This window comes from Suricata suricatta, chromosome 4, assembly GCF_006229205.1.
Source record: "Suricata suricatta isolate VVHF042 chromosome 4, meerkat_22Aug2017_6uvM2_HiC, whole genome shotgun sequence".
In the NCBI taxonomy this organism is placed as follows: Eukaryota; Metazoa; Chordata; class Mammalia; order Carnivora; family Herpestidae; genus Suricata; species Suricata suricatta.
Window position 1 is genome coordinate 9,664,550 of NC_043703.1, and position 24,903 is coordinate 9,689,452.

The following is a 24,903-nucleotide window of genomic DNA, read 5'->3' on the forward strand; positions in this document are numbered from 1 at the left end:
TATATCTCGGAGTATTATGGATCTCACTTTAAATGAAACTACCCTTTCTAGAAAATCCTTTATGATATTTCATCAATGGAATTAGGAAATCAATTAAAAAATGCATGGTATTAATACCAGTTTCTGAAGCCAGTATTGAGCCTTTCAGAGGAGACAGGAAATTATAAAGTGAAATAGTAATTTCCCTCCTGGAGTTACTAGTTTCTCAACTTCAGTATAAAAGCTATGCCAAAGATGAAGAGAAGGAATCATTTTGTAGGGAGAAAAGGAAGAAGATGAAAATGCTTGGTTTTGATACATAAAAAAGAGTTTAGAAATGATTATTTGTTTAGCGCGAAAATCCTTTAGACTGCCATAATGTACTACAGCATATCTTTCCTAAATAAATAGGGAAAGATGTATAAAAGACAAAATTAGTTATGTGTTTTTAATCTAAATGTCTCACTAGTCCACCTTCTGGCCCTTATCTGCTCTTATATTTAAACAGAAAAAACTAGAGAATTTTACCAAACTGAAATTTCATACTTTTGTGCTAGTTTGTCAAATATATAGATTGATCAATTGATGACTACGTAGATAGAAATGGCGTCCAGGAGTTAATTTCATTGCCTCTAATCAGTGTTCCTGTAAACTCTGAAACCCTATAAACAGAAGATCAACAAATACAGCATGTTGTTGTTTATCCCTGATACAAAACATGTGAGGAATTCACATTAGAGAATAGCTTTCAGAAGACCTATGACCTGCATCACACACACACACACACACACACACACACACACACACACACACACACACAGAGCAATGGACACTTGGTGCCTAGCATTGGCATGTCAGTGGGACAGTAGCCCATCTGTACCACGTAGGCAGCAGCAGGCAGTGTGGCCAGACACCACATGGCACCATGGTCATGATGAGCATGTAGGAAAGGCTCTCAGAGGCCATTACAAGAGACAGTGTTGACACCAAAACCTATTTTTTTCCGTTGTAATCATTGTGTTCTTTTGAGTGAATCCATCTTGGAAATAACGGTCCAGGACAAATGTAGTTGCCCATTCCAGACCAATGTTCTTGTGCTGCAGAGGGTATTTCTTTCTTTTGCAATGATCAAAACTGCTCATGAACTGGAAACTGACTTTTTCAAGCAGCTTCTTACAAAGTAATATGAGGACCATCAATAGGAAAAGTTTGGGGGGATATATTAGATCTAACGAGTACTTGCTACATTTGATATATTTGATTTTTCTCTCAAGACAATGCAAACTGAATATACTTAATCATTTCCTTCAGTTTCTTTCCATAATGCTTCAGTAATCCACAACGATAAATCTCCCCACATAATACAGTTCTTTTTAATGATTCCATTTTCCAAATTAATGGAACTCTAAGCCAGCACATTTTTTGAGAGTCAGGACAAGTTGAAAGATCCAGTTTAAGGTCATACAGCAGCATATTTTAACAGTTATGGGATTTGGGAAAACAGACCAGTGTGTAAGCAGCCATTGGGAATAAAAATTCTTTCAGATTCAGGAAGTAAATTCAGTCGGGTAGCAGCTGACAGAGCTAACAACCCACAGTTGGTACACTTCAGGATGGCTGGCCATGCCCCGTCATTTTAGCTACAGTCAAATTCTGTTAACAGTAACATCTTTGAGGTATTGTGGATGTGTGTGTATGTGAGTGTGTGCATGAATTATATCTGTATATGGATACACACACACACAAATATGGTAATGAGCAACAAATAGAAATGAAAGAAGAGGGGTGCATGGATGGTTCAGTCGGTTAAGTGTCTAACTTCTGCTCAGGTCATGATCTTGCAGTTTGTGGGTTCGAGCCCCACGTCAGGCTCTGAACAGTCAGCACAGGACCCTGCTTTGGATACTTTGTCTCCCTCTATCTGTCCCTCTCCCCCCACAAGAATAAATAAATATTAAAAAAAAAAGAAATGAAAGAAGAATTTATTTGGGAGCAGGGAGCAGGTTTTAAAATACTATCTTCTGTATCCACAATGTAGTAGTAGATGTAGAAGTCACAAATTATTTACATTTCAGTGTATTACTGAATAGATGAATAGACAGGGTGGAAATGAATGAATATAATGGGAATGTCAATTAAAAGAGCAACTTCAACTAACCCACTGGGAGATTTCCCTGGGACTTAAATAAGACAAACACCGTCAGGATGGTAAGAATAGGAGCTAAAAATAAAGCTGTGTTTCATCTGAGCCTTATTTCCTTCCAGCCTTGCAAAAATCACTAGAGAACATTGACGTAGTTGGGTTGCTTCTGTCTCCCAGCAGGGAGGCACCAGTGTGGCACCCTTGCTGTGGTGCAACTCAGACGGGCGATCTGGAAAACTGTGGTGACCAATAGTTCGCTAAACAGACTGTACAGAATGCAACAGATTTAGTGAAGAAACACCGGATCGTAACGATGTGCACAGGAGCTTAGTGTCATAGCAATTTTGAGCATCCAGAGGACAGTGCTTCCTTACCAAAATAAAGTGAAATTGAAGAATTTTGTTTGCATCACTTGGGGATTAAATTACATGAATGCTTAGGCTCCGTCTGTGTTTCCAGATGACACATACTGGCCACGTGAACTCTGTCAAGTTTCAGAGGCAAGTACTTAATCTTTCTGAGCCTCCTTCCTCTCCTGTTAAAATGCAGATAACAATGTCTCCCCCGAGTTAGGGTGAAGGAAAATGGAATAACGTGTGTGAAATGGGCTAAAAGTGTGGGGTGTCTGTTAAAGCAAATTTCTTCATCCCTAAATTCCTCTTTTTAAATAAAAATATTTATTGGTTTTTGAGAGAGAGCAAGAGTGAGCAAGAGTGGGGAGGGCCAAGGTGGGGAGCCGAAGAGAGAGAATCCCAAGCAGGCTCCGTGTTATCAGCGCTGAGCCAGACTCGGGGCTCAGCCTCACCAACTGTGAGATCATGAGCTGAGCTGAGAGCAAGAGTCAGATGCTCAGCCCAGTGAGGCCCTCAGGTGCCCCAAATCCCTTTTAGGTGTGGGAGGCCGGCTGTGGAGCACTTCCCTGCAGCAAAGGAACGATAAAATCATGATTACAGACTGATGTCTGAACCACAGGGAAGTGCCCCGTCCCCTTCTCCCCGCCCCCCTCCCCCCACCGCATGGAGACCCCTATAAAGGTTAAGCACTCGTCAGCAACTCCCACAACAAACCTGACCAACCACACCTATCACTGCCCAATGGCTTCCCTTTCCCTGAGGTCTCAGAGGATCGGGAGGACCGAAAAATGTGACAAAGAGGAAAATAAGGCAGAAGAGGGGAAGGAAGGGATGAAGTGGAAAATTTCAGACTCCAAGGAGGCCTCCTGATGACCTTCACCTGCCGAGCCTACATCGGTAACTCAGACGAAACGACCGCAACAGAAATCGTGAGCTTGTAACAGGATTGAAGTGTCAACTGAAGGGTCCTCCCCCATCTTCACCCTGTGACCCCTCCTTCACAGTGACGCAGAGCAGCACATGTGACCCTGAGTGGTCACTATTATGTAGCTATTCTGAACTTTTCACTCCACTCCAAAATCAAAAACAATAACAAAAACATTATATCAGAAAGTCCCAAACTTTATAACTTTTTTTAAAGATAGCCTGATTATCTCCTTCCTTTCCCCATTTAAAACTGTATGAATTCATATTTCATCTCTCACTCTTCAAGTGGCATTTCCTGAACCCCAGTATAGTTTTAAGTACCCACTCCGTGTGTATGACTCTAAGCTCACGTTCAGCCCTGACCCTTCAGACTCATATATTCAACAGGCTGAAAAAAAAATCAGCTTCAGACCACCACGGGTCCTTTAGACTCAGTAAATCTAGAAATGAACTTGACAACTTCCTGCTGTGTTTCCCATTTCAGTAAACGGCACCAACACTTATCCAGACAACCAGACTGGATGCCTCTGACTGTAGCACTTTGCTGCCTAAACCCATCATCAGCTCCCCATTGCCTTTGGAATGGAGTAGGTTACGCGTCAAGCGGGAAAGACCTCCAGCTCTGTGTCTTGCCAGCTTTACCTTTTGTCACTTGGGCATTCTGGGGGGAACTAAAATGATTCTAGTCCCCTGCCCGGATCACACACCTCTATTCTCTTTGCCTAGGACGTGCTTTTCTATCTCTTTTTATCTGAAAGCCTGCCACTGAGGTAGGGGAGGGGCAGACACGTGCATGGGGATACAAAAATATCAGCAAGCATGAGCCACATGTCACCACCTCTGCTAAGAACCTCATCACCCTAAGTGTCAAATAAGCCCACACCCAACATTCTCCGCATCTTACTTATTCAGTTTATTTGTTGCATGTCCAGCTCACTGGGACGGAAACTCCATGAGAGGAGAGGGTCTGCCTGCTGTGCGGCCAGCATCAGGGCCAGATGAGTCACGAATGCACGACTATGCGAATCTCCCACAGCACCGGGTATTAAAGTGCCACGTTTATGTGGCAGTTTTGTCATTATTGTTTAAAAAAACAATTTTGTTTATTTTTTTATTATTTTTTATTTTTTAATTATTTTTGAGAGACAGAAAGAGACAGTGTGAGCAGGGGAAGGATAGAGAGAGAGGGATGTACAGAATCGGAAGCAGGCTCCAGGCTCTGAGCTAGCTCTCAGCACAGAGCCCGACGCAGGGCTCAAACCCACAAACCGTGAGATCATGACCTGAGCCGAAGTCGGATACTAAACTGACTGAGCCCCCCAGGCACCCCTGTGTTTATTTATTTTTGAGAGAGACAGAGACAGAGTGCAAGCAGAGGAGGGGCAGAGAGAGAGGAGGACACAGAAGCCAAAGCAGGCTCCAGGCTCGGAGCTGTCAGCACAGAGCCTGACTCGGGCCTCCAACTAACAGACCAGGAGATCATGACTTGAGCCGAAGTCAGACGCTTAACCGACTGAGCCACCCAGGCGCCCCGGTCATTATGACTCTTTATTTTGTGTTGTGTTTTGCTATACAGCAAAATTCTTGAGGGCAGAACCTACTATTTTTTTTTTGTATTTTTGTACAGTTGTATCTTACATAGTGCCTCCAGCATAGCTGGCTCTCCATAAATGTTTGTCATATTAAATTCAAATTTAAACAAAGAGTTTTTTTCAGTAAGGAAAGAACCTTTACATTTCTTCAGATGCACAGACCTCGTTGACATTTTGATTCTATCCCTTAGCTCTGAGGCCTCAGCACGTCACGGAACTTCCCCAAGCCTCTCTAACCCCAATAGTAAAGTGAGAAAACACCCCCCCCCCACCGCCATCGACTTTTAAGAAAAACAAATGCAACGACCTGGAAAGTGCTTGGCATGGTGTCTGGCATAGCAACCCACCCAGGAGGTGCCAGCTGTCGCATTTCCATCGTGTAGATAATGGTGACACTAAAGAACACTCGTATATAATGAATAACGGAGAAAAATCCGCGAAGCGCGTTTCCCCCAAGCGCACAGTGCTCCCGGCATGTGGGGGAGTCTCCTGAGCATCGGGCGTCATCAGAACAGGAAAGCCCTTCTGCCTGCAGTGTCGGCAGCAGGTGCCCCTCGGCCGGGCCACACAAGGCTGTGCAGCTGCGGAGCCGTGACTGTGACTAAATAGGGCGGCCCTCTCCTCTCCCTGTGCTGGCAAACTTCCAGGAGATAGCGGAGTCTCTGATCTACTTACATACCAATCAGCAGTCAGGTTTCAAAAGATGTATGTGGTCAGGTCTCTGTCTTCTGGATTGTCAAATAGACCTGGACTGAAAATCCATAACTCCCAATTCTGCTCAGTGACACTTCTTCAGATAAATCTGACTGCTTTCTTTTGCTCCTTTGCACCATCACGGGTTCCGGCAGAGTGTGCTTTGGCTTTGCGCTCAAGGCTGCACACTTCGTGCGGTCAAAGGTCATGTCTGTCTCCTTCGCTGCCAGAGCTAGTAGCCAAGACCCTGGCAAGTGATACCTGTTCTATAAGTGTTTATAGGATGAAAGTTTGGAATCCCATTATTGATATTTAATCCTCCACTAGTCTGCAGAATAATTTTAATATATAAATTATACCAAGGAATTAACGCATTAAAATATCCATGAGAGGGGCTCCTGGGTGGCTCTGTTGGTTGAGTGTCCAACTTAGGCTCAGGACATGATCTCACAGTTTGTGGGTTCGAGCCCCGCGTCAGGCTCTGTGCTGACAGCTGAACATGATTCAGGTACTATGTCTTCCACTCTCTCTCTCTGCTCTCTCGCATTCACACTCTGTCTGTGTCTCTCTCAAAAATAAGTAAACATTAAAAAATAAAATAAAATATCCATGAGAACCGTATTATCTGAAGTTTTGTGTTACATGACTATTGCTGTTCTCATGGTCCCCATCCTGGACGCCGTCGCCTGGTCTCTGGTTTCTTCGCTCAGAGATGAGCAAGCTGTATCTGCAGGAGAGGGTGTCCTTGGGGAAGAGTTAGACTAATTTTAGGAAGGTGAGGCCTTTTTACCCCTTGTCTTTGCCCAATGTGTAAATTCTCTGAAGGTTTTCCAGGGCACCAGTGGGAGCGCTGTGAACATCAAACGCTTTCCATGCACAGATTCGGTTCTTTTACAGTTTCTGTGAGAATCACAATAAAGCTTGAAAATAGGCAAATGAAAAAGTTTTTTCATTTAAAAAAGCAAATGAGGAGAGCACGTACCTGAACAGAAGTCATCAGAGTATCTGTCATAGACGGCCCTACAGTCCCTTTCGTCACATTCACAGGTGTCCCCATGAATATCTCCCCAGTCTCCAGTTGGGTCAACATCGTGGCAAGAACATTCACCACACACACAAGTCCCTGGATGGGACAACAATGAACACAGTTTTAGTGAAGAAAACCCATGAACGAAAGCATCTTACGTGTTGCTGTCTGTAATCTTTTGTTTACCGTGTATTTGGAAAATACATATATTGGAGAAAAACATTCTACAAAGGAAAAACACCATCTAACATGGACAGTAGAGATTCTTTAATAAACAAAAGTTATTTTCTGTGTCTATAATTGTGTGGGTTGTGAGATGTGTCCTTAGCGTGGTACAGATTTCTCTCCAAACGAGCATCAGAACATGAACATAAGTTAGAATCTTAGCCCTCAAGAAACCTGCAATCTATCCGACAAAAGAAAACTAACGGAAGACTGTAGGGTTATGTACCAAAATGTGGAAGGTGGTTATACTTGGAGTTTTATTTTTTTTATTTTATTTTTAATTTTTTTTAATGTTTTTATTTATATTTGATACAGAGAGCGACTGAGCATGAGAGGGGGAGGGGCAGAGAGAGAAGGAGACACAGAACAGGAAGCAGGCTCCAGGCTCTGAGCTAGCTGTCAGCACAGAGCCTGACGTGGGGCTCGAACCCACGAACGTGAGATCTGACCTGAGCCAAAGTCGGAGGCTTAACCGACTGAGCCACCCAGGCGCCCCTACTCGGAGTTTTAAAATGTATTTTAAAATATCTGTGTCTGGGGGCACCTGGGTGGCTCAGTCGGTTGAACGTCTGGCTTCGGCTTGGGTGGTGATCTCACAGTTCAGGAGCTTGAGCCCTGTATTGGGCTCTCTGCTGTCAGCACCCAGCCTGCTTCAGATCCTCTGTCCCCCTCTCTCTCTGCACCTCCCTTGCTCGCATGCTCTCTCTCTTTCTCTAAAATAAAATAAACATAAAAAAAATAAAAATAAATACCTGTATTTTTAAAAATTTTTCATTAAAAAAATGAATACACGTGGCTTTCCTAATAGTGTAAGTGACGTGAGAGCGGGAGATGAGGCAGGTTTGTGCTAAAGTGAGTCCAGCACGACACTGAGGAAACCCTGTGGACAACTCAGGACACCTGTTCTGTCCCTGATTAGCAGTGTCTACAACAAAGGCGCTCCGGCCCTTGGAAACGGGCTAACAAGGAAAAGGAGGTAAGCCTGTGCAGGGACAGGTGTCTCTCTCCCTCCCAGGAGCAAGGATGCGGTAGGGTGCCAGCGGAGACGCGGATGGTACCTTCTGAGAAAAAAAGGACCCCTTGCAGTGCTCCCCCGACCTGCCTCGGGGAACCCCCGAGTCTCACTGCTAACCAGCCTCCTCTGAGCATGGAGTCTCCGGTCTGCCTCTGCCGGGTCGCCGATTGGAGAGCTCCAAGCGCAGCAAAGCAGAGGCAGGGGGCGAGACCACGGCGGTTGGTGAGCAGGGTGTATTTCTGGAAAAATCCATGTACCCTGCTGCACAACCGGCCCGATCCACAGCCCAACCGTTTCCATTTCTCTCCTCTCTCCTTTCAACATCTCATGGAACACAGCCCAAGCTTCCTATTCTGACATGACGGTGATGACTGACCTACTGAATGAGAAGGACGCAGGCACAAACGTGTCCTTATATAGTAAAGGGAAACATAATGTGAATGAGGGGGATAGACAGTCAGACCTATTTTGCATAAAGAGAAACTTTTCTTTATGATTTTTCTTTCAACGTCAGGTCTTTTGCTTTCCTTTCCCTAGGCACAGAAACATGGCCCATTTTTCTCTTCTGCATCAATTACTTATGCCATTTTTTAAGACAAGAAAATCGGTTGTATGTTAAGGTCTTCTATGTAAGCATTACCTGTTAAAAAGCACCATTCATTTATAAAAGTTAAAAAACATAATTTTCCAACTTTCTAGATTTTTATAATATTATAGAAGGAAATATGATCACTTATTTATATCATCAGGTAGGCAATGAATGGTCCAACATATTTCTCTTTTATCTACCAGTACAGTTAATGAGGGGGAAATGACAAGTACTTTCAAGGATTTCTAAATCACTGTTTATTTATTTTTGAGAGAGAGAGAGCAGGGGAGAGGCAGAGAGAGAGGGAAAGAAAGAACCCCAATCAGACTTTAGGCTGTCAGTGCAGAGCCTGACGTGGGGTTCAAATCCATGAACCATGAGCTTATGACCTGAGCCGAAATCAAGAGTCGGAGGCTTAACCAACTGAGTCACCCAGATACCTGAGTATTTTCAAGGATTTTTAAAAAATATTTAAATAAAATTAATTTGATTTGATATCAACAGTTAGTTAACCCCCTTTAAACATTTCAGCAATACCGGTATATTCTTAAAACTCATGTTGAAGGTCAGTCTAAACCTTATATGGTTGTCTGTCTAACACATAGTTTCTATACCTGTCCCATATCATTTTATTGCAGACAAAAGTTAAGTGACTCCAGATCAATTCTGTATTACAACCAAGCCTTCCATTTACTCATAATTAAGACAAAAGGGTTTCTTGAATGCTCTCTCGATAATTAGATGCTCATGCTGTCAATGGTTCTGTTAGTCAAGAGACATTTAACACAAGTATCTACAAGAATTGCCTTTTAGCTGTACTATGCTATTTCTGGATGGCCGCCAAAGAAATTACAGTCCCTGCGTTAACTATTTGTTCAGCGAAGCTGAAAGACCCACAGCAGCTTTCTTATCTTTCTGCTTTGTTATGCAATAAAAAATAAGAAAGAGAAGGCTGCTGGCATTGTAAATGTTGACTTACATCAAAGTCAAACACTATGAAAAATGACGTCCCCCACACCCAAGGAAATGCAGAGAAAAGGAGGGTTAATGATGGAGAGCTTTGTTTTCCTCCCAACTCGTAGTAACGTGGAGGCAGGACACACCTCTATTACTGCAGATCTGGCCATCTGGAGACGTGCATCTTCGCTTGCTCTCCCAGGGGGTGATATCACACTGGAACTCACATTTATCGCCATGCCAACCAGCCTCGCAGTAACAGTTTCCACAGTAACACTTTCCATGGCCTTTACCCAAAATGAATTTTACAGAGTGAGGGGGGAAAAGGCAACTTTTAAAAGCAAAATTAACTTTCTACCTCTCTGTGATCATTTTTGTCTTTTGAAATAATATACCTATACTCTACAACCCTTGCTTAAAATAATCAAGGAATAGATTCCCCCCTCCCAACATCATGATCGTGCATATACCTCCATAATTATACACACAAAGCAAGAGCAGGTGTCTTATAACTCGTCCTGGCCGAGTAGCTGGTGAAAATGAAAGAAATTTGAAGAAACGACATGAAAGAACGTGAAAGGCTGATTTACTGCCCTTCCAATCTCAAGTGCACGCATCAGAGTCAAAAGTATGCAAGCATTTGTGCTAAGGGCATTTCTTGAATTAGTCATCCAAGTATTTCATTTGAATTCAACCACTGAGAAACCGGTGGTACATATTTACTTGGAAGCACATTATTAGTGACTGAAGGCTTCCTGAACTAAAGGAGGTATTTCACCTTTTCGTTCAACATGGGCCACAAGCTGTTGTGTTCTCCCACGTAGGAAAAAGGTTTTCAGTTAAAATTACTCTTTTAGGCCAGTAACATAGCATGGACCCTTGGCCTCACAATCAAAGCCTCCTCCTATTCGCCAAGGGGACTGGATGTCCCTTCATGTTCTATTCTGATACCACACCCCTTGGGCTCCTGCCTCATTTTAAACTTTATCCTGCTCATTTGGACTTATGTCCAAGCACCCCTCTTGAATGGTCACATCATGGCTTCTTGCATCCGTATCTAGCAATCCTACAAGTTCCCAGAAGATGGAAATTGTTTACCTCAAGTCACTTCTTAGATCCTCCCTTTTTGTAGTTACATAAATTCCTAGGAGTATAGTTATGGAGTTATTCACCCAACCATGAACGGGTGTTTCTTCTTGTAACTATGACAAAAACGAGGGTCACGCTGGGTTTTGCTTAGTCTATTCTTTCTGTTTCATAGAAATTTATTTCATCAGAGTCTAGAGCTAAAATCTTTGTTCTTCCCTCTCTTTTCTCCTGCAGCCATCTTCTCAGAGGGCCCATGGGAACCTGATTGTGAGGCTACTTTTTCTTCCTAAACACTACGGCGTTCCTGGCTCATGGCAAGTGTCAGCAGGGCCTGCAGAACTCACACAAGAAAGCGGGATATCCAATAGAATAGATATCTTATGTTATTCCTGTTGATGAAAAAAAAGCAGACATACATCAGAGAGACAAAGGGAGAGAGCGAGAGAAAGAGTGCTATAGTGAGATATAAGACAGACACGGGACCCAAGGGCACGATGCCATGTTTTCTACCTAAATGAGCTGTAATTTGGGTGTCCATGGAAAACCTCTTATTAACCTAATGGTTATTGATCATTTCTACAACAAACTTTAATTTGTTCACTTAAGCAAATGTAAAGGCTACCGAATGATTTAATCGGGGATAAAATATAAAAGCTGCACCTTTATTTATGAACTCAACGATACCTCTCAGGTGCCCACACAAAATATCACATCCCAGTGCTATGTTCTCAGGATGCTGGAAATACTCAGGAGAATAGCAAGATAACTGTGTGCTAAAAGCTTTTCTAAAAGTCAGTTTTTGCAAGACTTAATTTTTAAACTAGAATTTATTTCCTCTGGAATTTCAGGAAATTTATATAAGGTGCTACATAGGTAAGGATTACCCTGACATTAACAAATAATCCCAAATGTACATTCTTTACCCTCAAATTACTTGTATATTTATAAAATTCACAATGGAATCAGGGTTTTACTAAAAAATCACTGAGATATAGGTGAATAATGAAAGAAGAATCATGTAAAACTACACTTTATGTGGATCTGAAAAATCAAGCAGAAATCCTCATGACCCAAATGAAAATACTGTTAACAAAACACATTTGGATAACGGAGATAAAATACAACCTTGGGGCAATACCCATTCCAGACAATAAATATCATTCTTTGCTTTGTGGAAACTGATGGAGTAAGAAAATCTCCTTTTAAATTGTTTTACTGATGGGCTGTAGTATCACCTCTTAACAGATTAGTTTCATGCGAATAAATGGCGTGTGGAAAGGTCTACAATCCCAGACAGGTCACTCCCAGAGGGTATTTACTGAAGTGTTGGTGTTTATGGTCAGAAACTTTGTGTCCTGAAATTGCTTAAGCCTCACACAAACAGAAGTAGTAAACGGCAAGGCTGGGAGGTAAACATTTCCTGTTGTGTGACTTCCAGTTTGATGTTTGTATTTACACATGCAAACAGACTTTGGTGATGTGTGTCAGAACACAACAGCCCCAAACATGTTCCCTTCCTCTTTGTTTCTAGCCCATAATAATTGGAAATGAAACATCAGGAGGAGGAGAGATACATTATATTTGTGGGTGGTTTTACTTAATTGCTCTAATTATTTTGGATTGAGCCCATTCGCAGAATTGTCTGAGCAGCATCTAGTTTAGGTCACTGCCTTGAAAAGTGTAAACTTTTGTGTTTGTCTGTTTTATCTTGGGTTGTCCAGAGCAAGAAAACCAGAGAGAACCAAACAGACTTCAGGTAAGAGTATCTGGATTATCACAAGAACTGAAGCTACAGTTTGTTCTTACACACAGAGGGACCGCTTGGCCTAAGTCAGTGGCACTTTCCCTGTGGCTCTATGGTCCTCCTGTCCCACTGGCCCCTCATCCTTCCATAGAAAATACTCTGAAATCATCCATCCTGCAGGGAGAATAGGACCCCATGGATTGGAATCATTCAGAGATAAATAAGTGATTGCTTATTAATGGAGAGGTGAGGCCAGAGGCAAGCAGGCTGAAAGTTTTACTAAACAGCAGAGAAGCGTTCATGTGAATCGAAGCGATCGATGCTCATTGCTCTCTCCTCTCCTCTCCTGTGCTACCCACAGTTGCAAATGTAAACTCTGGGAACAGGCTTGCTGATAGGTAAGCAGAAGACACTCGGGAGGGGCTCCTCTCATGGAGCTCCATGCAATTCTCCATGGGGAGGGGTCAAGAGAATGGTCTTTGGTATCAGACACACAAGACTCTAAATTCTACTATAATTGCTGGAATGACCCTGGGTACGTTACCTAATGAATGGGAAGCACTTATTGCCATGCTTGGCACTAGCAAGTGGGGCACATATAACAGATACAACAGAAAAATGGATTGAGTGCTGTTTGTAGAAATACCATAGAAACATATGAAAAAATCATGAAAAATGGTCTCCAGGTATGTGGTGGGGAGGGATAGATTCTAGGCTAATAATCCTATCAGCCTCCAATGTCTCTGATAGGACATGAGACTATTTAAAGGCTGGTGATTTAGAAAGGGAAGTAGAATGAAGTTAAAACATGCAGTTGAGAGACGGCAAGAAGAGGCGGAAAAACAGTGGGTGCGGTAAGCCGAGCAGATAAAGCGCCCGTAGGATCACTTAGAGGCACACGCTTGCCTGTCGTCATAATGATCTAAGCTCTCCCCTGGAAAGAGTCTGATTTGGGATTTATGAAGTACTAGTTAGTCCACCCTAAACACCTTATATGAAATGTTTTCCAAATAAACACAAATTCAGATTAAACGAGTAAATGTAGCACAGAAATGTATAGAGAGATAAAAGTATAATAAAAACAGGTCAAAAATCAAGACCTTGTACTAATTTCTGCGCAGTATACCTACCTCCACATATTTCTTCCGTCTCTTCGTCTATGCATTCTCTATCATCACACTCACAAAATTTACCATAAACAAGGCTGTTTCCATCTGGATTATCACACATACACCTGCCACAGTGACATGTCCCTAAACCACGAAAACAAAACAAAAATTGTTTGTTAAGATGCACGTAAGTGATAATGATTTTTTTTAAGTATGCCCAGTGCAAGCCCAACGTGGGGCTTGAACTCATGACCCTGAAATCAAGACCTGAGCTGAGATGGAGAGTCGGACGTTCAACCTACTGAGCCATGCAGGCACCCTGATAATCATGATTTTTAATCTATCTCTTTCAAAGACAGACAATTCAATTTAATTTTCAATTATGTATTACATGGGTATGATCAAATAGATAACAAAATTCTTTCATGGTGATTATAGTACAGCAATTATATTCATAACTATTATGATTGACCTCTAATAGCTTCATTAATGTATGACTTATTTATTCATTAATGTAAATATGACCTCCCCAAGTGCAGAGCTACTTTGTACATGGCCATCCAATCAATGCATGAATGACTATCTTCTGATTACACCTGGGTTTGAAGTGAACTAAAGCATAAAATTCTAAGCTTTGTAAGGGAAGTAGCCTGCTTATCTTCCTCACCAGTATTTATTCAATGCTTTGCACAATATTTGAGCTTACTATTTGTATAATAAATATTTGTGGAACTCATTAACAAATGCATAAATTTAAAACTTAGTATCTCCTAGTAATTTCACTTCCACTGTGTTAAAACTGATACATTGATACATGTATCCTTATGACAACAGGGCCGGAACAGGTTTTCTTAGGTATAGAGTCCTGAAACCTCACCAAAACCTCAGAGCAGCTCAGGGTGACACACAGAGGCACTGGAGTCACCTGGTCTACCACTTGCCGTGTGTGTGTGTGTGTGTGTGTGTGTGTGTGTGTGTGTGTGTGTGTGTACACTCAGCCAGCTTTGAGGATTTAACTACAACCCTGAGAGTGATCTCATTGACAATAACACAGCATTCAAATGATACTGAGAAATAGAATCTCCATTTAAGAAACTTCCTTTTTAATACTTACTTTTCCATTTTTAATCTATCATCATAACAATCAACATACATGCACTGAAACTTTACCACTCACCAGATAGCATTCTAGACTTTGGAAATGCAGTGGGAGACCAAGTCAGCCATAATCCCCTCGGAGTTTTATATGAGTAAACCAATGTGATAAAATAAATGGAGAAGCACAAAATGTTGCAGAAGAGCTTAGCAGGGGATTTAACTGTGACATGGTGGGCAGACACAGAGTCCCTGGGGAAGTAGCTCCTGAGTGAGGATCTGAGAGCAAAGTAAAAATAATAGGCAAGAGAAGTGAAATGGTGGAAAGCCCCACTTCCCACAAGAGACTCCAGCGAAGGCTCGGAGATAAAAGAGGAAATATGAAGAAAAAAATAAAAGATGGCTAGGATATAGGAAATGATGTGGAAAGTGGCATGGAATGAATATGGTAATTGAAGGTGCCATTTCTGGAAGTCATACAGGTCATGTTAAAGATTTCCAGCCTTAGTCCAAGAAGAATGAGAAGCCACAGAAATATTTTCAGACAGGGGGTCATGCAATCAGGCATGCATTTTAACCAGATTACCATAGTTATTACGTGAGGAATAAACTGAAATGAGGCACAGTGGACACGAGGATGTGTTATTACATTTGTCGGCAGGAAAGAAGACAGAGGCTGACGAGGGTGACGGCAGTTAGTTAAAAAGAAGCAAATACTCCTGGGGGTATTTTCCAGGGAAAGAACAGATGACTCAGTGACTAAGTGGTGAAGAATCAAGAAGAACAAATACTTATATTTGAACTGAGCTACTGGATATTGGCAGGTCTGTATCTGGTGTGCCCAAAAGGGCATGGATTCAGGATAAGGGGGATTTGTACCCAAACCCAGGTTCTAATAAGCAACAGCTATACATTTTTGTAGATCTTTAACTCTCTAACTCTCAAACTCTCAAATTCCTTAACTGCAAATAAATCTGCTTCACAGTGCAGCTATGAGAACCCAGTGGTAAAGTATCACCTAGTCATCTTTCTGAAAACAATATTGTGTCCAGTTAGGTCAGGGGCTTTCAGAAAACGTTAGGTTCTTCATCTTCTTCCAGGAAGATGAGTATTTGAGTCATGTTCCCAAACATTTCCTCCAGACTCACTTTATATTGATGGATCCCACAGCGTCCTGTCTTCATAGCTTCTGCATGATTCTGTTACCTAGGTCACTTGCAATTAGATATTATATTCAAGAGATTTTTCTCTCACAGTTACATAGAAGTGGTATTTTTGCAGAATTTGAGCTAATTATTTTTCTTCCTTGAGAATACTCATATGCATTTTATGTTTATTAAATTTCATTTTCTTTGTGTGTGTTTGCCCTGAAAACTATTTTAATTTATAAAAGTTCATTTCAAGTTGAATTCTATAATTCATGATATTGTCTCATCTCATTTTTTTCTCTAATTATCACCCTTCTTTTTCATTTTTACATTTATTCATGCTGTCTTTCAACCATCCACATATCCATTCATTACATTTTCTTGCTGCCTATTATATGGTTGGCAAAGTATTAGGTGCTATAGGAGATAATAATATGCATAAAATTAAAACTAAGTGAATCATAGAGCAGGAAGATAGAGCTAGATATCGATCGTTTTTACACATACATATGGGGCCAGATGACATAAGGGCATTTGCAACAGATTTGTGGCAGATGCTATATAGAAAGTATAGGCCTCAGTCTGGCTCTGCAAGGGAGGAAAGGCAGAGTAAAGGAGCAAGTTCTTGAGTTGACACTTGATGTATGGATAGAATTTCAACAAGTGGAGACAGAGAAAAGGCTTGTAACATTGAGGAGCCTCAGCTAAGGAAAAAGGATGTGAAATTTAACAACAGTGCAGAGTCTGGCTTGAATTTGAAGAGGTTCGGTTTAAGGTAGAGAGTAGAAGATCAAGAATATTGGCGAAGGACGTTAGAATTTATCTGTTGGAAAAGCAGGAGCCTCTCATGATTGGGAGCGAGGTGTGACATCGTCAGGGCAGTGAACACGGTAAGCTGTTTTCAGGAAAGACAGGAAGTAACAGCCTCTACCTCTGAATTCTACATCTTCTCACTGACACCCCAACAGGCAGGCTCACTCCCATCCACGCATCTGAACGTTCCTGGCTAATGTGGGACGTTTACAACAGCTCAGAGACTTCCTGTCTCACCCACCAAGTAGAATTCACAACTGAGGCTCCAAGATACGGCATATGGAAGCCCAGGCAAAAGTGACAGACTCCTGTGTTCATGTTATGTCATCCTGCTTCTTTTGTTTGGTTGCCAGTGAGCTCCGGCTCTGAGACTGGTCTTCTGTTTTATGCTACATTATTTTCGCTCTGACTTTTCATCCTGACTAATACAGCTGAACTCTCTCTAGGAGGACTTCCCTCTCGGGAACACTGCCCATACTCCTGTGAGATGGCCCCGGAGCCCCACTTTGCTCTGCGGACTGTGCCTTGCCTTCTGCACCCCTACCGAGTCAGCTTCTAGAACTCTGTTAGCCCCAGCTCCATCTCATCCTGTCCTGCAGTCTTCTGGCCAGTCCAGTTTCCACCTCTTCCCCGTCTGCTCCAAGCTTCTTCCAGAAAGCCAAATCATGATATAAGGGGAAAGATGAGTAGAGACGACTCAGAGCCTAACACAGTTGTAGGGAAGTGGTCCAGAACCAGGCTGGTAGAAATAGACATTAAAAGAAGCCATGTGAGACAGAGACTGCTAAAGTCAACTTGAAGGGCTTCTCTACTGAGTAGACACGAAGAGAGAAAAGATTAAATGTAACACTGGGTATGAATTAACCTTTTGGTGTGGCAATCCCACATCTAATTATTTATCCTGAAGATATGCTTCCAAAAATATGAAAATACATACATACCAATTTATTCTCTGCATTAATATTTATAATTTTAACACATTGGGAATTGCCTAAATGCCCAACCATAGGAGACTGAGTGAATAGATTATGTCACCTGTCTAGAGCTGAGTCCTATGCATCTGAAAAAAGACTGCAGAAGATTTTTACATACTCATGTGAAGTGAATTCCAGGAGATGCTGAGTGGCAAAGCCAGAGTGCAAAATAATATATATGACATACTATTTTTTGTGTAGGGAATAAAGAAAAAATCAAAAATATAATAGCACATACATATATTTATCTTTAAAATCTTTTTTGTTTTATTTTACATTTATTTATTTTTTGAGAGATAGGATGAGACAGAGCATGAGCAGGGGAGGGTCAGAGAGAGAAGGAATCACAGAATCTGAAGCAGGCTCCAGGCTCTGAGCAAGCATTCAGCACAGAGCCCAATGTGGGGTTCAAACCCACCAACTGTGAGATCATGACCTGAGCTGAAGTCAGATGCTAAACTGACTGAGTCACTCAGGTGCCCCATACATTTATTTATCTTTATAAAAATTAAACACACAGATACAGCGGAACACAGTAAAGTTGGTTACCTATCAGGTGTGAAAAGCAGCAGGAGGGAAGGGTTAGGAAGAGAGTCATAATTCATTAAGTAGGCTTTTTTTATATATATATATATATATATAGTTTTGACTTTTGGAAGCATGTTCATGTTCGACATATTATAAAATAAAGTCAACAAGAATGGAAAGGAGGGGGAAAAAAGTCTAAAACTGAAAGCCATCTGAAGTAAATAAGTTCAATGTATTTCAAATGAGTAAAACTACACTAAAGGAAGAAAAAAAGACAGAAATCCAAGTAACTTATGAACACAGCAATTAACTGACTGTCCCAATCTCGAGCATGACTGGGGTAGGTGTGGTGGGAGAGGAGGTCACTTGCCAACAAATTCTAAAATATTTGGTATATTTGTCTTGTATAGTGGTATGTATGCATGAAGCAATTCTAAGAACAATTTTAGGTGTAGTTTAAGATTGAACAAATGAGCAAATCTATCTATGACATTGGGAGCTAGAGTCCTCTCCCTGTGAATGCAAATATGGAAGGTGAAAGACAGGAAGTAACCTTGTGGGGGGGTGGACTGAAGTTGGATATACTGGTATGAATTCATGACTTCTAAAATAGGTATATGCATATGCATATACATACATGTACGCATACATATGAATGTGTACATACATACCTGTTCTGGATGTTGCAGAAAGGGCCAAGAAGCAAATTCACCCCAGTAGAAATAAACATCCCTAGTGATCACAATTTTTATTCTACCATTCTTCCCCTTAAAGGAAACAAGATTCTTTAGAGAAGTGGTTGATTTCAAAGCTGTGGCAAGTCAGGTACAATATGATTCTGGAATATCTTGTTATGCCAGAAAGGAAAGAATTGCTGAAACTAAACAAAACAGAACAATGGAGGCACATCACAAGGACTGAGAGGCTAGCTTGAAGGGGCTCCAACAGCCTAATCTGAGACCATCAGAACACCAGATTAATTAATGCAGTAATGAATAATAAACCACTGAAATAATGGGAATTATGATACTGGACTGATAATAAATCACTCAGTAAATGAAATATCATATAACAGGTAGAGGAGAGAAGACTCTTACTTGTGGTAGAATGTTAAGTACCAACGGGTAAATATGGAGGGAATGTTGGGAGTTTGGAAATCATCGTATTTCAATCACCGGTGTAAACACTGGGTCAGGCAATAGTCATCAGTGGATGGTAAATCAATGGTAACTTTGACGGGAAAGTGATATATTATAATTTCTAAGTGTTTCTCCACAGACTGTCCATTTGTTAATGGGCAAAATCAGTAATTACAGAGACATCAGACAACACCTGACCGGGTGATCAAAATTAACCTCACCAGTGAGAGCAGATGGATAACATAGACTTCCAGATGACACATCCTGAGAACACAAAGTCATCTATCTGGCAATTCAGCTAAGAATGTATGACATGAATCTAACCATGAGGACATATCAGACAAAGCCAAAATGAGTAACATTCTATTAAGAAAAAAAAGGGATGGAGACAATTTTCTTCAAAATTTTCAATGCTATAATACCATCATCTGTGGAAATGGTCCAGATGAAAGGAGGCTAAGAAGAGATGACAGCTAAAGAGAATTCTTCCCTAGACTGGATGCTGTGGAGGTGGGGAAATGCTGGGAAGGACACTGTTGGGTCAATAAATGAAATTGGAATATGGATGGTAGATTACATAAAAGTATTGTACCATTGTTTAAAAAAAAAGAGGCTCAGCTATCTTAAAACTGTGTTATATATCTTACCAAATATGTTTGATCATCTACTGAAACAATTCTGTTAAATTTCTCCTTTAGTATGTTAAATAGCAAATCACGTTTTTTTTTCCATAATGTTGAAACATTGGGATTCCTAATCTAACTCCTATTTGGTCATAATGCATTATTAAAAAGAAAAAAAACTGCTAAATCTGATTCGAAAAATAAATAAATAAATCCAAAAATAAAGAACAAACAAACAAAACAGAATTCAAGTCTTATGATAACTGAAAGAAGGTTGGAAAGCTGGACATTTTCAAAACCAAGAGGCTCTGTGGGAAGTGTGGTGTGTGCTCTTGCCCATGTGTGTTGGGAGGGGTGGGTGCTAGGAACTGGAGGTAGAAAATTCCTGAGAAGACAGAAAAGACTGAGGTGCTGAGAGAAGCAAGGAAAATACCAGTGAACATAAAAATTGGCCTGACTGTTAAGGCCATTTATCATGGTCCACTCACACCTTGCTTTGGGTATCGCCTTGATTTCTACTAGCAAAACCCTCTTACTGTACTTAATCTACACAGAGCAATTCACTGCTATCAACAACTCTGGAAAGATCCTAGCTCTGAATGTGGGACTCTACTAACAAGGGGGAGCTAGGGGGAGGGGCTTCAGGAGGGAAGATGCCCACTCTAGCCAAATACTTGCCATTAGCACACAAAACAATGGCTCACACCCACGGACCTCTATAAGAATTACCAGAAGAGCTTTAAAAACCCACTACAGCCCAGACCATACCCACCAAAACAACTGAATCAAAGCCTCTAGCATTGGAAGGCGCATTCTCAAGTTCAACCGGCTTTGAGAAAAGCTCATTTTTGAGGCTCTGTGTGCCCAAATATGAAAAGAGTATTTAATTACAGTAATACCAGTTTAGTATTACTGAAATCAAAACAAGTTGTTTGGTTTTATATGGTTTTGGTCATTAATTTTAACAGCTTCACTAAAACTTTCAAAAAATATTTTTAAATGACTTCTATGAGATACAAAAATATTTTAGCCAAACGTAAAATCTTGACATCACTCTAGTCTTCCATGAGTTTTATATCCAATGCGTCTCAAGCTTTTATCAAATTAAAAAGAGCTGGTTCTATTTGACACCAAGGTAAAAATTCAAAGCACCCTTGATCTGTAATAGAAAATAATTAAGTCCATTTATATAAATCCTTTTAAAAAGATTTAATCCAGCATTCAAAATCATGGCTCACAATTTACATAAAATGTTGTCGGGGTGTTGCTTCCTGTGAATATCCTGCTTGAAGAAGGCATTTGGAACAGCTGGAAAGCATCAGACTTGCCAGTCTCAGCAAGATGACATTTTTCTCTATTGATTTATCTGAATTTCATTTCAAAAAAGTATCCTCAAAAGCATTCTCTCTCAGAGGTTCCACATTTCTTGACGCCTACGTATTTCCATTAAAACTCAAATTCGATTACTTAAGAGTTTTCATAGATTTCTTACCTGCATTAGAGCAGACGACATCTTGAGAATTCTTGCACATTTGGTTACTCTTCTTCTTCGTCAGGTCACAGTGAGTTGGGTACTGGCAAGCGTCCCCAAACCAGCCTTCGTCACATTTGCACTTGCCACAGTCACACTTACCGTGGCCTGAGAATTTAACAGCATCCAGTTAGACTCCAATTGTTTTCCAAAGAAACCCATTATTGTAACAGAAAGTCTTAAGGGTGACGTTGGTTCAGGACTGAGCTATAATGAATTCAAACACATGTACATTACGGGGGCTGCGGGGTAATGCTGCTGCATACAGTATAATGGAATATGTGGATTTTAGTTCAATAGCCAAAGTTGATAAATCATTCTAAAACCATGAATTAATTTGTAGAGACACTAGGGTAGATCATAAGCCAGAAGTTTAATTATACACTTGGTCAGAAATTTTAACACTAGAAAACAAAGATCTGTCAAGCACTACCACATTTAAAACACAAAAGCCCAATAAAACTTATTTCCATGTAACTGCATTTATAACACATAAAACCACCAGCTCTAAGTAACAAATCTTAAATGAAACTTCATTAAACTAAACACTGGCCCTAGATCTATTGGAATTTAGCATGTAATAAAGTTTAATGGCCATATTAAATACCACCTTGGGATAAGACTGACATGAGACAGAAGTACACACTTTATTTCTTAATAAGAAAATATGGGTTAAGAATCAAAACGGTTAAGAGCCACAGTCATCTACCTCCACAGAAATTTCCCAACTTTTCATGTTTTTAGGTCAGCATTGTGCTGTTTTTATTGCTATGATAAGTAACTTAAGTCTTGGTTAACGAATCCTACCCATGTTAATAATGGCTACATAGTAGTCAGATCCAAGTGTAATACATGTACAATACTTGATTCTTGTCCTCAAGTAACTTAGAAAAGTTCAAAGTTGAAGCCAATATATAAAGATGGGGTTATCTTCGGCCAGAAATATTCATCAGACCTTGTGTTTAGTTGAGCAATATAGTCTCCTGCAGAAATAGGAAGAGAGAACTCTGAACTTCCTTGATCTTTAACTGAGTGAGCCTTGAAAGGTGAGCAGAGTTAGAATGGGCTGCCGGGAGAATATTCTTATATTAATCAAAATAATAATGTTATGCCCCAATGCCTGAAACTCATAGATCACAGAGGAATGGAATCATTGATCTAGTGCCAGTAGTCATTCAATGTGGCAGCCAAAATCCACATGATGAGGTCCAGGTGGTCAGTTAGAATGAATGGCTCAGAGGTTGTCCCCTTTGGGCATGTTCAGCAGAGCCTGAATCTATGATTGGTTGTGACTTTAAAACTCCTTTGAATGTTGCCCAGTTCATGTAAATGTTTTTATTCCTGTTGCATTTCTCAAATTAATTATTCTATTTTGCAAACAAAACCTTGCATGCACCCTAATTGTAATTCATTTTATCCAGTGCACATTACTGTCAAACTGATTGTATCATTTTGCATTCCTGTCTGGCCCTACACGATATTGTCAATCTCGGCCAACTTGGTATCATTTACAACCATAAGTGATCTCTCCTGCCAACCATCCAGTCTATTTATAAAAGTATTAAGCCAAATTCTTGAAGTGGCTAAGTCTCTTTTTGCAAAAAAGTATCTCAGTAACTGTAATTACTCTTTTATAATATTAGCAAATTAGGTTGAACCACATGAGATAACCATATTATTATTAGTTTAAGATGAGCTATTTTTTATGGTTCATTCCAATAACAAGGCTTTATCTAAACAGCAAAGGAAACAGAAATGATTTAGAAGATAATGAAATGCAGTAGCAATGATTTGTTGAATCTGGAATAAAAGAATACTCAACGTTTCTTTTGGATGGGATGCCTCAGATCCTAACCAAAGGTATATATAGCAGAGATGGGTGATGGTGGGTAGGCCAAAGGTTACAGATTTTTTAAAGGTGGGAGATTTTTAAAACAGGGGGAAAATAAGGAAAATGTCAGGTGATAGGAAGAGACTCCTTCATCTCAAACTGACCCAAAGAAGCATTAGGGGAAGCAATATTCTTTTTGAAATTTTTTAACTGTTTTATTTATTTTTGAGAGAGACAGCGTGAGGAGGGGAGGGTCAGAGAGAGAGGGAGACACAGAATCCAAAGACAGGCTCCAGGCTCTGAGCTAGCTATCAGCACAGAGTCTGACACAGGGCTCGAACCCACAAACCATGAGATCATGACCTGAGCCAAAGCCAGATGCTCAACTGATGAAGCCACCCAGGTGCCCCATGGGGGAAGCAATATTCTAAGGTGCTCACACCCCAGAGTTAGCTCATGGATGCCCAGGTTCAGAAATTTCTTCCATAAAAGGTTCTATGATAAAATAAACATAAGAAAGAGTCCCACTATATTTTTCTTTTAGTGGATCACAATATAATTCACCAAACTGAAGCTTCTTCATGTCCTGTCATGAAAAAGCTATTTAACTTTTGCTCACAATACAAAATATTTTTCTTACTAAGGTGCCTCTTTTTCTCTCATAAACTATATAAATTTCCTAGACCACGTTTAGAGCAATACTGTATTAGATAATGTGCTTTCAGCTTTACATTTAGCATCTGATCAGAGGTGAAGAAGACAGCCAATGTAGGACAGGATCATCTGCCTTTATATTGTTTCTAAACTTTATACCCTTTACAACTATCTTTTCCCATTCTGTCGGTTGCCTATTAGTTTTCTTGATGGTTTCCTTTGTAGTAAGAAGCTTTTTATCTTGATGAGGTCCCAATAGTTCATTTTTGCTCTTGATTCCCTTGCCTTTGGGGATGTGTCAAATAGGAAATTGCTTCAGTTGAGGTCAAGGAGGCTGTTTCCTGCTTTCTCCTCTAGGGCTTTGATGGTTTCCTGTCTCACATTTAGATCCTTTCAACAATAGCTATCATGGAAAAAGCCTAAATGTCCATCAACTGATGAATGGATCAAGAAGATGTGGTTTATCTATATAATGGAATACAACATGGCAGTGAGAAAGAATGAAATCTGGCCATTTATAGCAAACTGGATGGACCTCAAGGGTGTCATGCTAAACGAAATAACTCAGGCAGAGAAGGACAGATACCATATGTTTTCACTCATAGGTCTAACATGAGAAACCTAACAGAGGACCATGGGGGAGGGGAAGGGGAAAAAGAGTTAGGGACAGGGAGGGAGGCAAATCATGAGAGAGAGAGACTCTTGAATACTGAAAACAAACTGAGAGCTGAAGGGGTAGGGGGAAAGGGGAAGGGGGTGATGGTCATGGAGGAGGGCACTTGTGGGGAAGAGCACTGGGTGTTATATGGAAACCAACTTGATAATAAACTAAAAATTAAAAAATAAATAAAAATAAATAAATAAATAAATAAATACAATTTTTAAAAAATACACTTTATACCCTTTAATCAGGAAAGTGAGTAGAAATCAATTTTTTTTCACTGTCAAGAATTATCAAGTAATACCCTGTATGACCTAATTTGGAGGTAAACACATAATTTCCTTAAGATAGAAAATAATCTTCAGACCACTTTTACTCTTTGTCTACGGTTAGTAATTTCTTGAGCAGATCCAGGGAATTAGGTTGCTACATGATTGTACTAACAGGCCATCTCCATTGCAGTG

General features: G+C 40.5%; 1 protein-coding gene across 3 annotated transcripts in view; it reads right to left on the reverse strand.

Moving 5' to 3' along the window:
• The window catches only part of ITGBL1 (integrin subunit beta like 1), a 212,242-nt gene that overhangs the window by 100,753 nt on the left and 86,586 nt on the right, over positions 1–24,903 (reverse strand). For all 3 annotated transcript variants that reach the window (XM_029936470.1, XM_029936469.1, XM_029936468.1), the window contains exons 3-6: positions 21,255–21,401; positions 13,464–13,586; positions 9,647–9,787; positions 6,670–6,810 (exon numbers count right to left, since the gene is read on the reverse strand). In XM_029936470.1, the coding sequence (XP_029792330.1) occupies positions 6,670–6,810; positions 9,647–9,787; positions 13,464–13,586; positions 21,255–21,401 (552 nt within the window). The remainder of the gene's footprint in view (positions 1–6,669; positions 6,811–9,646; positions 9,788–13,463; positions 13,587–21,254; positions 21,402–24,903) is intronic.